The sequence below is a fragment of the Cucurbita pepo genome, chromosome 8, assembly GCF_057944985.1.
Source record: "Cucurbita pepo subsp. pepo isolate OVF chromosome 8, ASM5794498v1, whole genome shotgun sequence".
Lineage (NCBI taxonomy): Eukaryota > Viridiplantae > Streptophyta > Magnoliopsida > Cucurbitales > Cucurbitaceae > Cucurbita > Cucurbita pepo.
Genome location: NC_141805.1, coordinates 9,778,705 through 9,792,389, shown reverse-complemented (window position 1 = coordinate 9,792,389; position 13,685 = coordinate 9,778,705). Strand labels below are relative to the sequence as shown.

At 34.1% G+C, this 13,685-nt stretch overlaps 3 protein-coding genes across 5 annotated transcripts; 1 reads left to right on the top strand and 2 right to left on the bottom strand.

Annotated features, from left to right (window-relative positions):
* Window positions 1-2,873: 2,873 nt before the first annotated feature.
* LOC111800875 (putative calcium-binding protein CML18) lies at window positions 2,874-5,349 on the top strand. 2 transcript variants are annotated; one of them, XM_087126521.1, is made up of 2 exons: window positions 2,874-3,964; window positions 4,300-4,748. In XM_087126521.1, the coding sequence occupies exon 1, from the start codon at window positions 3,462-3,464 to the stop codon at window positions 3,951-3,953; it is 492 nt and encodes a 163-aa protein (XP_086982647.1). In that variant the 5' UTR covers window positions 2,874-3,461; the 3' UTR covers window positions 3,954-3,964; window positions 4,300-4,748. The 2 variants fall into 2 exon arrangements, with proteins under 2 accessions (XP_086982647.1, XP_023540544.1); XM_023684776.2 differs by lacking the exon at window positions 4,300-4,748 and adding an exon at window positions 4,873-5,349 and having other exon boundaries at window positions 2,876-3,964.
* A 143-nt stretch (window positions 5,350-5,492) lies between these two features.
* Window positions 5,493-8,441, bottom strand: LOC111800883 (dolichol-phosphate mannose synthase subunit 2). The gene is made up of 3 exons (XM_023684788.1): window positions 8,273-8,441; window positions 5,933-6,039; window positions 5,493-5,818 (listed from the first exon to the last, which is right to left on the bottom strand). Exons 2-3 carry the CDS (start codon window positions 6,020-6,022, stop codon window positions 5,666-5,668), a joined length of 243 nt encoding a protein of 80 aa, XP_023540556.1. The 5' UTR covers window positions 6,023-6,039; window positions 8,273-8,441; the 3' UTR covers window positions 5,493-5,665.
* A 1,447-nt stretch (window positions 8,442-9,888) lies between these two features.
* Window positions 9,889-12,695, bottom strand: LOC111800851 (binding partner of ACD11 1). 2 transcript variants are annotated; one of them, XM_023684731.2, is made up of 5 exons: window positions 12,509-12,695; window positions 11,787-11,890; window positions 11,628-11,703; window positions 10,834-10,917; window positions 9,889-10,727 (listed from the first exon to the last, which is right to left on the bottom strand). In XM_023684731.2, the coding sequence occupies exons 1-5, from the start codon at window positions 12,512-12,514 to the stop codon at window positions 10,125-10,127; spliced, it is 873 nt and encodes a 290-aa protein (XP_023540499.1). In that variant the 5' UTR covers window positions 12,515-12,695; the 3' UTR covers window positions 9,889-10,124. The 2 variants fall into 2 exon arrangements, with proteins under 2 accessions (XP_023540499.1, XP_086982607.1); XM_087126481.1 differs by lacking the exon at window positions 12,509-12,695 and having other exon boundaries at window positions 11,787-11,896.
* Between the last annotated feature and the right edge of the window lie 990 nt (window positions 12,696-13,685).

Below are 13,685 nucleotides of genomic sequence, written 5' to 3'. Positions count from 1 at the left end.
AAAATTAATTAACTAAAAAATTAAAAAATTTAGGTTTGACTATATATGGAATGCAATTATATATCTAATAAATTTAACTTTTTAAAAATATAATAATGTGTTTGACTTTTTTTTTTTTCTTTTTTTTTTTTTATTATATATTTTATTGTTTTAACTAGTATTTATTTTGTTTTGTTTTACTTCTTTAAATTGATTATTATTATTACTATTATTACATTTTAAGGCTCGTGTAAGTTTATTTTATAAGGGGGTTCTGTAAGACTAACCAACCTATGTACAAATGAAAATAGTCTCGATCCGTATAGTTATTAGCTAATACGAGCAATTTTAGAGAATAAAACACAAATTATCATATATAATAATCGTTAACTTCTCGCCCGTCATAATTAAATAATAAAAAATGTCGGTTTTTTTTTTTTTTAATTAAGAAAAATAGAATTGATTGATGTGAAAATGAGTGCTGAAAGGAAGAACAATATATTAAAATTACAGGGTTGTGTTGGTAAATTAGCCTGCCCAATTTTTTTTTTTTTTTTTTTTTTTTTCGATTTGGATTAGGTTGAATTTTTTAAAAACGAAAATTTGGGTTAGTTCGCGGGTTAATACTGTTCTTTTGTCCGGTTAACCTGACTAACCTGAACACATGACTACAACTCAGCTCAACTCAACCTTTAAGATTATTATGAAAATTAAAAATATCTGACGTTTGTAACTGATATTAGGCGATACATTCTGACTTGTGAATATTTTTTATTTAAGTTTTATGAGATTTTAGTTTATTATTATAATATGGATCGTGATAAATAGGATTTTCTTAAATAATTAAAAAAATAACCCGACAATCTAATACAACCCGAAAAAAAATATATAAGGTTGAGTCATGAAATCTATTTAGGTTACTCGGGGCACCAACCTAACAAATACGAAATTTTGGGTTGGTTCAAACGATTTTTTTTCAACTGGACCGAACACACGTACAACTCTAATATTATAAAAAAAATATTATGACGTATACATAAATAATATAGTTAAAAATTGTCATGTCCCCATGGAGATTCACAACACGTCACCAAATCTTTTGAATCCACTTTGTGTTAATATATAATATTTTTAAAATTAAAAAAATCCCATCTTTTCCCATTACCACTCATTTAATTTAATTTATTTAATTTTAAAAATTTAATATTATTTTCTATTGGTTGTGTAAGCTTTGAATAATCTTAAGAACTTCTGTTTTGGGCCAATTTCCAACAAAATTTTGACATATTTTGTATTAAAATCTCTCTATTTTAGGAAATAATATTCCAATTATTTTGACTTCAATAATAATAATAAGAAAAATATTTTATTATTTTTTTTATTGACAAATTTAGGTAAAATTACCATTTGGGGTCCTACACAAATCATTATTTTGCCCAAAATATACACCAAATAGTCCAAAATGTGACTTTTCTTTTCTCCCATTTGGTGGGGTTATTTATGTCAAAAAAAGATAAATAATAATAATAATAAATAAATAAAAAACTATTGTTCCAAGGAATATTAAAAATTATATTAAAAATAGTTTTGAATTGGATTTGTGGAGGCCAACCAAAAAAATATTGAATTTCCTAAATAGGGTTTATTAGGGCTATTTTTGCAATTTAGTCCTTTATTTCCTTTTCATGACTATATTATTTTATTTTCAAACGTTTCCTTTTTTCTTTTTTTAACGTACTCCTTAACGAACTACAAATCTTCTATTTTGAAGTTGGGTCGGATCGAGTCGAATTGTTAAGTTGTTTATTTTTTAATTTATTATAAAAAAAAAAATCTCATCTGGCTACGGTACATGCTATATCAATAACTAAAATTTTATAAAGCTTAGATATCAGACATTCACGAGTCACGTTATTAACATTTTTTATAAGCAACAAATATTTTTAATCTTCGTAACAATCTTAAAAGTAGGTTTAAGTTACGCAAAAGCAAAGATTTAATACAATCGAAGCCGTAAAATTCTAATCCAACCCAATTGAAACAACAAATATTCAGTAAATATATTGGGCTTTCGCGTTCCATTTAGGCCCAATTAATGTTTGGGCTTTCACGTTCCATTTAGGCCCAATATTGTATTCTTTTTTTTTGTCATTTGCATTAATGAATTTAAATAATTATTGATAAAGGTAGTTACTTAAAAATAATAATTTATGATTTAAAAATAAAAGACTGCTTTAAAAACAAGTATTACTATATATTTAGTAAGAGTATTAAAAATGACACATTTACCTTAACTCAATTTAAGCGTAACATACAGTTACTCGTAGTTTGAGCTGAGTTGAAACGAGACATTGTTTAGACCCAACCCAATTATTTGGACTATAATTTTGTTCATTCCAAATTAATTCAATCTAACCATAAATTTCTTAAGTTGGATTAGTTTGGGTTGTTTATTAAATTTTTTATTTTAGTAAAGAAAATATTAGTTTGTAAATTTAAATATATATTTTAAATAGTTAAAAAATATTTTTTAAGATTCAATAGAAGAATAAATAACAAAAAATTAATTATAAAATTAGATAAAAGTAAAATAAATAGTAATTGTATCATAAACAAAAATATATTTCAATAAATTTAGATAAATTTGATTTAACGCAATTTAGTTTTACAAAAACACATAAATGAAACTTAATTTAAATAAGGTCTGAAAGGGTAAAATGGTAAATAAATTATAATAAGTAGTTGACAACATGACACCAACAGAAAAGTACACGTCAGCATTTAAGGGACGTGCAACTTTGTCACGAAATTCCCGCCTTTTCTATCGGAAATTTCGGTTGGAATAATTTTCCCGGAAATTTTGAACGAAAACTGAAGAAAACAATTAAAAAATTTTGAAAAAAAATTGATAAAAATTAGAATAACAGGTTTCGAAGAATTAGAGTCTCTAATTCTTCGAAACCAATCCGAAAATTGTTTTGGGGGTTTTCATTTTGATTCGTTTCGGAAACTTTTCATCGTTGTTCTTCAGAAAATTTCACTTTCAGGATCCGATTTTTCGGTGAATTAGAACATTCAAGGGTGATTCGGTCGATCCACCGAACCAGGAGGAAGAACAACGACATTCGTGCATGTTTCGGATCGTTCGATCTCCATCTCAAAAAGCCATTCAGAAAATTCAAACTTGGTTTTGATCGATTGGCTTTCGATTTTGGTGAATCCTGATTGGAATTTTCGAGGTATTGTTCTTGCTTGATGTTGTTGTTGTTGAGGGAGTGGATTCAGATTGGGCGAATCCAGGGCGTAAAATCCTAGAACACCTAAGGATTAGATTATTTGTTTCTGTTTCTTATTCTACTCGAGAAGAACATTGGTGTAATTGAATGCCGATTAAACGGAGATAGATTATTTGTTTTGGGGATTTTGTTTAGTTTCTACAGGAATTTTAAGATTTCTTCGACGAAATTAGGGCTGTGTTTAACATGAGCGATAAGCAACCGATTAAGTTAGACGACGAACAAATTGCTGAGCTGAGGGAAATCTTCCGATCGTTCGATCGGAATAACGACGGGAGTTTGACACAACTCGAACTCGGATCGCTCTTACGATCACTTGGTTTAAAGCCGAGTCCAGATCAGCTTGAGAGTTTGATAATGAAGGCCGATACGAACAGCAATGGATTAGTAGAATTTTCGGAGTTCGTAGCTTTGGTGGAGCCGGAGCTGGTATCGGCGAAGTGCCCTTACACAGAGGATCAATTGAGGCAGTTGTTTAGGATGTTTGATAGAGATGGGAATGGGTTTATCACTGCAGCCGAGTTGGCTCACTCCATGGCCAAACTCGGCCACGCCCTCACGGCGGAGGAGCTCACCGGAATGATCAGGGAAGCCGATACCGACGGCGATGGCAGAATCAATTTTCAGGAGTTCTCTCAGGCTATTACTTCTGCTGCATTTGATAATTCCTGGGCTTGATTACTTTTCTGGTAAATCTCTCTTTCTCCCTCTCTCATTGGAACATTTTCTGTGTTCTTTGTGATCATAAGGCATTTCTGAAATCAAATTTTGGGTTCATATCCTTAGTTACCCATCAAATCTTATCAATCAATCATGAACTCCTTCATTAAATCTAGAAAAATCAAACTAGAAAATACAGCTCAAACGAACTCGAGTATACAAACATCAAGGCTTAGGAGTACTTACTTTTCTTAACATTCTAGCAAGTGTTTTTGTTTACTTGAGATTGTTCTTGTCAAATTCTTCATGGTGCTTTTTTTGGATGGTGGGATATTGAGGATGTGGATTCACAATGTCCTCTCAGGGTCGATGAACACAAGCTATGCTGCTCAGTTTTCTGCAGAAGTCGCCTTATTATTTACACACATAATAAAGGGGCACAACCTTGGGGAAGAAGATCATAGGATTTCCATTCTCCCTTTCCCTCCCATCATTCCACCTACAAAAGCATACCCCTTTGTGTTATGTTCATTTACTTTATAATAGAGAGGATTCTTGAATCTATGACTTCTTAAAGAAAGTAGGGTTGCTTACCCGCTAAGACAGGTGGACCGAGCGACGGGTTATTAGCTCTATGTTAAGACAGGGATTGACTACATATAAACATATGGATTCTTGTATCTATGGATTGATTACAACCGCCATGACAGGGATTTTTGAATACATGTATTCTCGAATATTACGTGTTAGCTCTATGTTGTCCCTCCCCGATCTATTACTTTTGAAATCGAAGAGTAAGGCTTATTTGATTAATGTATGTTTGATCATCTATCCACTTTTGTAAAATGGTCATTGTGAAAAATGTTGTTGTATACAAACCTCTGCCAACAATTTGAGCATGGAAAACTAAGGTGTGTGCTTGTAAATCTTTCTGCAGTGGTTGAAAAACAAACAGCAAATTGGTATGTTTGGAGGGAAAACTGCGGTACCAACATGATGGAGATGTTATGAAGAAACCGAAAATGGTAATTTTGGGTTAAGTTTGAATGTTTATTTGCTTGAAAGAAAGACAGCGTTTAAGCTGTGTTAGGTTTCAAATTTTTGGTTGCTTATAAAGTTGGAGTCCAAACCAAACACTGCTGGGGTTTTTTGTGGAGGATTTTTGTTCCAATTCCAGTTTTCAATATGGCATGGTGGTAGATTCCCAACACACAATTTTTGATCTTCGAACATTTTGAAATCTCTGTTATTTGATGATTAAGCTTATGATTGTTCAAGTGTTTGATGATTAAGCTTATGATTGTTCAAGTGTTTTTGAGGAAAGCTTATGATTGTTCAAGTGTTTGATGATTAAGCTTATGATTGTTCAAGTGTTTTCAAGGAAAGAACGAGGCGATGAGTTTGAGTTTGAGTTTTTTGCTTGTCTAGAGACGAGAGATGCCTAAAAGATGTGCTAATTTAACAAAATCCTTGTAAATAGAGGAAAAAAATGTATGATTGAGCATGAAATATGTTTCTAGTTCATAAATAACTTCAAGAGAGAATGAAGGAAGGAGATGGAGAAATAAATGGTAATAATTTCAATTGAAGTAAAATGAATCTTATACTGAAAAACAAGATTTTTGACCAATCAATTAACAAAAAAACAAACCATAATGGTTCGAAAATCATCGAGGCAGCACATTTTTGAAGTAAACTATCAAAAATACAGACAATACTGAACTCTATCCTCATGCCTTCTTCTTTTTGGACTTGAGCATCACTATTCCTACAAATATGGCTAATAAGCACAGAAGAACCACACCAGCAAATACAGGTATCAAGATGGCATATTCTTGTGGTAAGAAATAGTTGTGGATGAAGTGATCACTATCAACAAATGGCTGCCATTTAACAAAACAAAATACATTGGTTGATAACAACCACGAACATGATCGAGTTTACTAAATGAGATCAAATTTTGGCAGAATATGTATGAACATGGAAGATAAGCTTACCAGGATAATGACCCAGAAAGTATAGTAAGTGAATATCGACAAGCTAGTTAGCGATAACAAAAATCCAACCGTCTTGTCTGCTAACTCCATTTTGGTGCTATTACTTCCTGTGATTATCATATAATTCGCATCAGTATCGAGTATTTATTTATAAGCATTTAGTACCACATGCTTAATAACAAATTTACTAGAGAATTGGTTGAACACTCTTGAAAATACTTTAAACTGCTTCTCGATTAATTATTGGTGCCTAAAACACTCTATTAGTGTTTCCTCATATGCTATTAATTATTTGTGCCTGAAACACTCTATTAGTGTTTCCTCATAAAGCATATGAGGAAACACAATACATTACTTCCAAACATAAAAACTAGGAATAGAAAGTGTTACATAGCCACTACGTACTGCCAAACATAGCATAAATATAGAGATTACTGTGTACCAAACTTCTGTGCTAAACCCTAAACAAAAAGTGTGTTATCGCATATTGCAGTGCTTTGGCTTGGCATGTTATATAAGAATTCAGTCTGACTACTAGACAGAGTTCACGACAAGAGGAAACCTTAACCTTATTAGTAATATTTGCTAATTCCACCAAAAAGTTTTCATATATTTTCATAGATGATTAATCTTGACAAGTCATTGTAAATGCACCAATTGGATATTCAAATACCATCTCTCACTCATTTAAACTAGATTGTTGAATAACTATTCGTGATTCATTTTGATCTTGTGCACGGATATTAATACAACCTTCCCTTTTATTGAGAAAAAGGAAGATTATGGGATTGGTATGACCTTTTAAAAAAAATAATGATATATGATCAACCTAATCCATAATAATACAATTATAGATATACGTGCATTCTTGTGCTGATCTGTACAAATAATTAATCAACCAGAACTAACTCCATCAACCTCACAAGACGGGATGCACATCTGGATGTTGTTCAGACAACATTAAACAGCTAGAAATTTCTGCTTGACCTTTGGTCCAAAGTTTCATATCGCTTTTGTGTGTTCGTTTATTTTTCTCAACGGAAGTGATTTTTCAATTAAGAAAAAGAAGAAGAAAAGTTCCATATTGAACAAACTAAGAGGAACACCATGTGAACAATTCAAAACCATGCGTTTGAACTAGATTATCATTGATTCTCACAGTTGCATTCATATAAGTGAAAAGTAGGAAATGCACTGGGATGACAAGCAATTCATAATCTTTAGAACACAAATCAAGCTTCAAGGGAATAAGAGACAAAAAAAAAAAAAAGAAACCTAGAGCAAAAGTTTCATAACTTTCCAAGAAAGTTCTGATTTTAATACAACATCCCAGGTGTGAAAATCAAATTTCAAAATTTGCAAAACAGGACCATAAATGCACTTCCACTGGCATGGGTGACCTGAAATGGATCCCAGAAGACTTGAGATCAGTACATTGGGACCATAGATACCCAGAAAATATGTTTTAGACATGAAGATGGGTTTTGATTTTTATAAATGTGAGAGAAAGGCATGTACAAGTTCTATAATTGAAAAAGGAAGACGAAGGAACTATTGGCATTCAAGGGGAAATTGCAAACAAGAAGAAAAATCTAAAATCTTAAGAGGTAGAAGAGAGGGGTAACAATAGAGTCCTTTTTGTTCTGCCAAGTTATATTCATGGAGACTTCAAAACATAACAAAACAAAGGGACTGTTTCATTATCTGATATTTGAATTTGAAATAAAACTGTAGATTCAAGGCTATGTTAGGATTTTAGGTATCTGTCACCATTTAACAACCTTGATCATAGTTACTAAATAATGAAGGAAAAACATTCCATAGCCAATATCATCTGTGTCTCAGAAACAACTACTTAATTCTAGAACCAAATGAACATTGCATATGATGCCATGAAGCAATCAAATCACAAAGAAACAGTAACAATCTTTATTACCAAAACCTAAACGTTTTCAGTTCTTGCCTTTTCTATTCTCATTTCTGGGATTTTTGTCACCAATTGGTTTATAGTCACATAATTTTAGTTTACACACACCAACAACCAATCCTGTTTAACCTACAATACTTGTTTATAATAAGAAATGTGAAATAATTGAAGCTAATACTGCTGAAGACATAGTAAACAGACTCAGCAAATATGGATCAAGCTAATCACAGTATCATCTTATAAATTGAAATCAATTCATGTAAAGACAGAACAATAATTGCAGACTTCATATTTTTCAAATGGAATCAACGAATTCGCCCAGTAAAAATCATAACAGAGATCAAATATCGCCGAAATTTTTGCAGCCAGAGATAATCGATGTGTTACCAGATAGAGTGGTATAGAACTCGTACCTGATTCGTCGTCGTCGCCGGAATTCTGGGTGATTGATCGAACGATGAACGTAATCGGAGGTGAAAATATTGGAAGGATTAAGGAATGCGGCAAGAATCTGGAAGGGTTTTTCCGAAGAATGAGCCAATTTGGAAGGCGAAATTTGATTTCTAATCCATATGGGAAAATGAAGAAGCTTGGGCTTTGTTTAGTTAGCCCTCACAGGATATAAAATTACGCTTATGTCCTCGTTATTATTATTATTATTTTAATAAGAGAAATTATTTTTAATAACAATTGTAAATGGTTGGATCAATATTTATTTAATTATTCTTTTTTACACATGCCACGTGGATGTACGTAAATCTCCTTTTTAACGTTAAAATTTTAATGATGTTATAATTTTAAATTTGAGGGGTAAAACAGTAAATTCATCCTCAAACAGAGTCATTTTGCCAACACGGCTCAAACTATCCACATGGATTAACTATGCTTCGATTCATATTGGCTTAGTCCAAAGTAGACACTATACATGTAAAATGTGCTCGGATATTCCCCCGCCCCCCATAGGACCCTTTTGCTTTCTTTATTACTTATCTCACGTGTTCAGTCTTAACGTCACGTCCCATGCCAAAATAACATTTTTTAGAACTATAAAAGTTGAAAACGTTGAAGGTTCTTAATAGGCCAACCCTAACTATGCACGTTGCCCTTATGTACATTTTAAAGATTTTAAAGATGTTTAATCATATGTTCTTATGTCATTACCATTCGTAACTTCATAATAATCTGACACTTGCGAGGCTAAAACTGTATCAAAATGAAACTTTGTCTCGCCCTAGAGTAAAATTAGATCATAAAATTTCTTATGTACTAACCAACTTTATGTTCGTTAAACTCGATTAAGTTATCACGTGAATAGATTTCGTTCTAATAAATTATAAAAACCAAAGAAAACCAAATTTATCTGCCAAATCCGAGCAAATCTAAGCATTCAATCGTGATGCTTCAATTTTCATGATGTCTTATGATCTTGTAGAATCCTTAGCCTCAATGAAAAGTGCTTAATATCTTCCCTCATGACATGGTAGAATCAATCTGGGGCTAAGAGACGTTGATTTACCGATGTCAGTAGTTCAAGTCGGCGAATTGTTTTACTTTTTGGCATACTTCGATGACTTTATCAAGGCATCCTCCTCTTAGGTATTTTGACATTGTTTACCCTATGACAGATATCATCGGTTCGAGTATGTGGGTTAGTTTACTTTTAGGCATGCTTCGTTGACCCATCATGTCATCCTCCTCTTAAGTACTTCGACATCGTTTATCCTATGGTAGATGTCAACAGTTTGAGCCGGTGGGTTGATTTTCTTTTAGCCATGCTTCGTTGATCCATCATGTCATATTCCTCTTGGGTACTTGTAACGACATATTCAAGTATAATCATAAAAGGATCCTTCTCAAACGAACCAATTAGATACAAAATTTAGAAAATCTCGACTAAACAATATTTAAAAAGTTTAAAAAATTATTAGACGAACATAGTTTTGTAAAAGAAAATTGGAAGCACATAACACAAATAAATCTCTGGAACTGCAAAAACTAGCCCAGAACAGCACTGATACATAGATAGCAATGATAGAAAGAGCAGAATTTGTTTTTGAATATGGAAAAATCTGCTGTTTTTAAATCATCCTGTCAAATGAAGATATCTTAAGCAATCGAAGTCCGGCTACTAATTGAGCAACAAATCTATTCTATATTTTTTCACCCTAAAATATAACCAACCATGATATGCCAGAAGTGAAGGGGAAGTACACATTACAACTACATGAACTTTCAGACATAGATATCAACAAACATGACAACAATTCAGAGAATCAGACCTTGAGCGGGTTCGGGCTTGGGACGTTGTTGAGGCTCAGGGGGTGCAGATGCTGCTGCTGCTGCTGCTGCTCCTCCTTTAGGGGATTCCGAGAGATGAACCTGAGCAAAATCTTCGACCATCTTCTTTTTCTGTTCTTCTTCCGACTCCTCGACTTTCTCTTTTGTTTTCTGACCAACCTCTCCAGCTGCCTTGGCTACCTTACTGAAAGCGCCAGTAACCCAGCTAGTCCCGGTCAATATGTATCGGTTTTTCATAATGGCAGACCCAGCAGTGCTAACTTTTTCCTCTGCAACTGCAAATGCTGATTTAGTCTTCTCCGAAACCTGAAACTTCTGGTCGACTTCCCGAACTTTGTCGCTCACCAACGATGTACCAGCACTAATTTTCTCAGTGAACCCAATTTTCTTATCAAATGTAGCAACTTTGGCTGAGGCCGTGGAAGATAATTGATGTTTCTCATCAAATGCCTTTGCGGAGTTGACTGCATCTTTACCCAATATAAAGCCCTTGGCAAGCATGCCGCTAACCACATCCTCGGCTTTCCGAAAGGCGGATTCAGCAGTACCAGGTTCTTTAACTCCCGGGGCCTACAACAATCAAGACAATAAACTGATCACTAAGAGAACATATGAAGTGACAAGCAGGCTTACACACAGCAGCCCAAAAAAGGAACAACGCTCCCAAGAATCTTACAGGTGGTGCCGCGGTAGCTTCTGGAGGGAGCTCATATTCAGGACACAGAGTGATGTTGACAGAAAGATCCACTATAGTTGCTCCCTGACAAGAAGTTGAACCCATTAATCTAAGAAGCTCAGGCAATTCTTATGGCAGGGTGTCATTAGTCAATTCATTATAACAAATTTAAAATGTACTGAACAAAAAAATCAAGACAAAATACATCTCAAGGAAAAGGACAAGGGAAAATTTTAATACACATAGAACAAACTTCCAGCTAAGATCTACCTTAAACTCTCAACAACAGAAGAGCAACCAAGCCAAAATTTGATCTCCAGCTGTTAGCATCAGCGTTATGTCCCTTACACCACTTAACTCGTTAAGGGGCAAATGCTCCCTCAGATCATATATCATGAAATGGCAACACGATCCACCTAATACGGAGGCTAGCCTCTTATAATTCATTTATAGGTGGGAACCGTTGCAGATTTACGAAGGTAGATCGGATGTAAGGTGTAGGTAAAGATAAAGAGAGTAGAAGAAGGGATGTAAAGGCCCTTACTAATCTATTCCTAGTATAACGTCGAAGGGTAAAGCATCATCGTCTCCCTAGACAAGGCTCAGCCACTAATAACACCCAAGAACACCACCATTTTTAACATTTAACGATCATATTGCCAACCATACTTCAACATTGACAAATAGTTCCACTATTAATCGAATCGACGAGAGTAATATCTTAAATGCCAATGGGGTATAAGACTTTTATAATTACTATTTAACCATAGATATTGTCAACAAAGTGAACTTACAGACAGAAGAACAGCAGTCTCAGCTCCTTGTACATCCTTAAATGTCACATAAGCAATTTGAGACCGTTCACTTTCACTGCACAGGAACACTTAGCGTTTGCATAAAATTGAATGAACTGAATATATATCATAAACTGGAATTAAAAATCGTACACAAACCTCTGCATTTCCAGATATTCAATGTCGCCAGAAAAGGAAAAAAACTCCATGATATCTCGTTCAGATGCTCCCAAGGAGACATTGCTGACTTTAACAGTCCTAACCTGCATACAGAACAAAATAGTTGCATTTATATGCAAAATACAGATCAAGAAGTCTCTCACTATCTCCAGAATGATGCACAAATTCATTTCTACTACTGAATCGTGATGCACAAATCAACTATGGCCAGAAAAAAATAAATGAAAATCTCAATGGTGCAGCGAAGAAAAGGATGGCAATCAACAAGCCAACCAGCAATTATGATCTAAGGGCGCGAAGTATTAATTACAAGCATCACTAATTTGGAATTGATGCTTCTTTTGCAGCTCCAGATTCAGTAGGAGGAACAGATATGGCACGAACTCATAATCAATCAGAACATAGAAATGGACCGATTTGCTTAAACATTAATCTCGATTCTCGACTTACCGGTTGGGAAAATCTCAACCAAACACAAAACCTCCAAATAAGAAAGTCAAACGGAAAAGTAAACCACAAGAGATCTAATCCCTTCGCCGCACATTGCACTGATTCGTTATATCCCCGATGAGAAACTACAAACTACGGCTCCAAACCTAAACCAACGAAATCTTTCCCTAACCATTTCCAACTCCCAATCCCAATCCCAATCCCAATCTTCAAACACAACGAAAAGAGAGGAAAATTCACGAAGTACTAACCGACATCGCTGGAAATGACTAAGATAAAACCGCCGGAACGGAGACAGAATCAACCGACGATCTCCGGAACCCGGAATCCTATACGAATTGAACCGGAAAATTTGATTCTGAATTTGGGATTTTCTCACAGTGCGCGCCCCAAGTCTTCGTCGCCTCTAATGAAAGAAAAATCGCTACACACGCAGAAACAAGGCTCCGTTTTAATGGATATTTATAGTATCGAGATATTTTGTATTAGGGGACGTGTACTACACGCGCCATTACGCGAGTTAAAGTACCGTTGTGGATTCGATACGGAGCGTTAACGAAACGGAGGAATTTCCATCACGGGACGGCCTTTTGCACGGAAACCGTGACGGGCAACGTTGCAACTTACAAGTTGTCTTCCACCACATTGTGAGATTGCCAAATCAGAATTTAATTATTTTTTTAAGGTTAAAATAACATTTAAATATTTATATTATAGATTTTATTATATTTTTAAATTATAGAGCCGAGTTAAATTAAAAAAAATATTATGGACTAACTCAAAATTCAGTTACTTGAGTTGGCAGCCCGAACAATACAGATAGAGTTCACAACATAGGTTGGATTGCCCTACTGTCTTTATATTATTAAAAAAAATTATCAGATAATATGAATAACAATACTATCTCTGATGTTTTAGTTCGCAGTATTGTGCATAATCTGTGTAAAAGCTGTACAATAGTATGAATAACCGTACTATCTCTGATAAAACACTCTTTGATATTCTTGTTTTGGTTCGCAGTATTGTGCAATAGTCTAATAGCTCATACCATCATCGACAACTAAAAAAATAAGAATTACCATTATGGGGTATACAAGAATCAAGACCGAGATGTACTAATTCCACACGTTTCATAACAAAAATGTGCACCACAGCCAACCACGACAGGGGCGTCATCCTTTGAGTGCTCTTAATCATTGGACATCGACGAAAATGTGGTTCTTTTGTGTCTAGTGCAAGAATGACGATGATGGCAATTGATCGATAGACAGAGAAGACAGTGACATTTGAGGTGCTGTGTCGGGGATGGAAGCGAGCGAGAAAAAACTCGAGAGAGAGATAGAGATAGAAAGAGATAATAGCTGCTACACTTTTATTATAAAGTGTATTGTAAGTAAAAATAATTTTTAAAATAAATATAATTCACTA

What these genes read in the sequence shown, in the direction of transcription:
- LOC111800875 (XM_023684776.2), top strand. Translation starts at nt 3,462, where the DNA reads ATGAGCGATAAGCAACCGATTAAGTTAGACGACGAACAAATTGCTGAG.
- LOC111800883 (XM_023684788.1), bottom strand. Translation starts at nt 6,022, where the DNA reads ATGGAGTTAGCAGACAAGACGGTTGGATTTTTGTTATCGCTAACTAGC. An exon ending in CTTTCTGGGTCATTATCCTG is followed by an intron (nt 5,819 to 5,932) that starts GTAAGCTTATCT and finishes GTTAAATGGCAG; the next exon opens with CCATTTGTTGATAGTGATCA.
- LOC111800851 (XM_023684731.2), bottom strand. An exon ending in AGACTGCTGTTCTTCTGTCT is followed by an intron (nt 10,918 to 11,627) that starts GTAAGTTCACTT and finishes ACTTCTTGTCAG; the next exon opens with GGAGCAACTATAGTGGATCT. An exon ending in AAGCTACCGCGGCACCACCT is followed by an intron (nt 10,728 to 10,833) that starts GTAAGATTCTTG and finishes TGATTGTTGTAG; the next exon opens with GCCCCGGGAGTTAAAGAACC.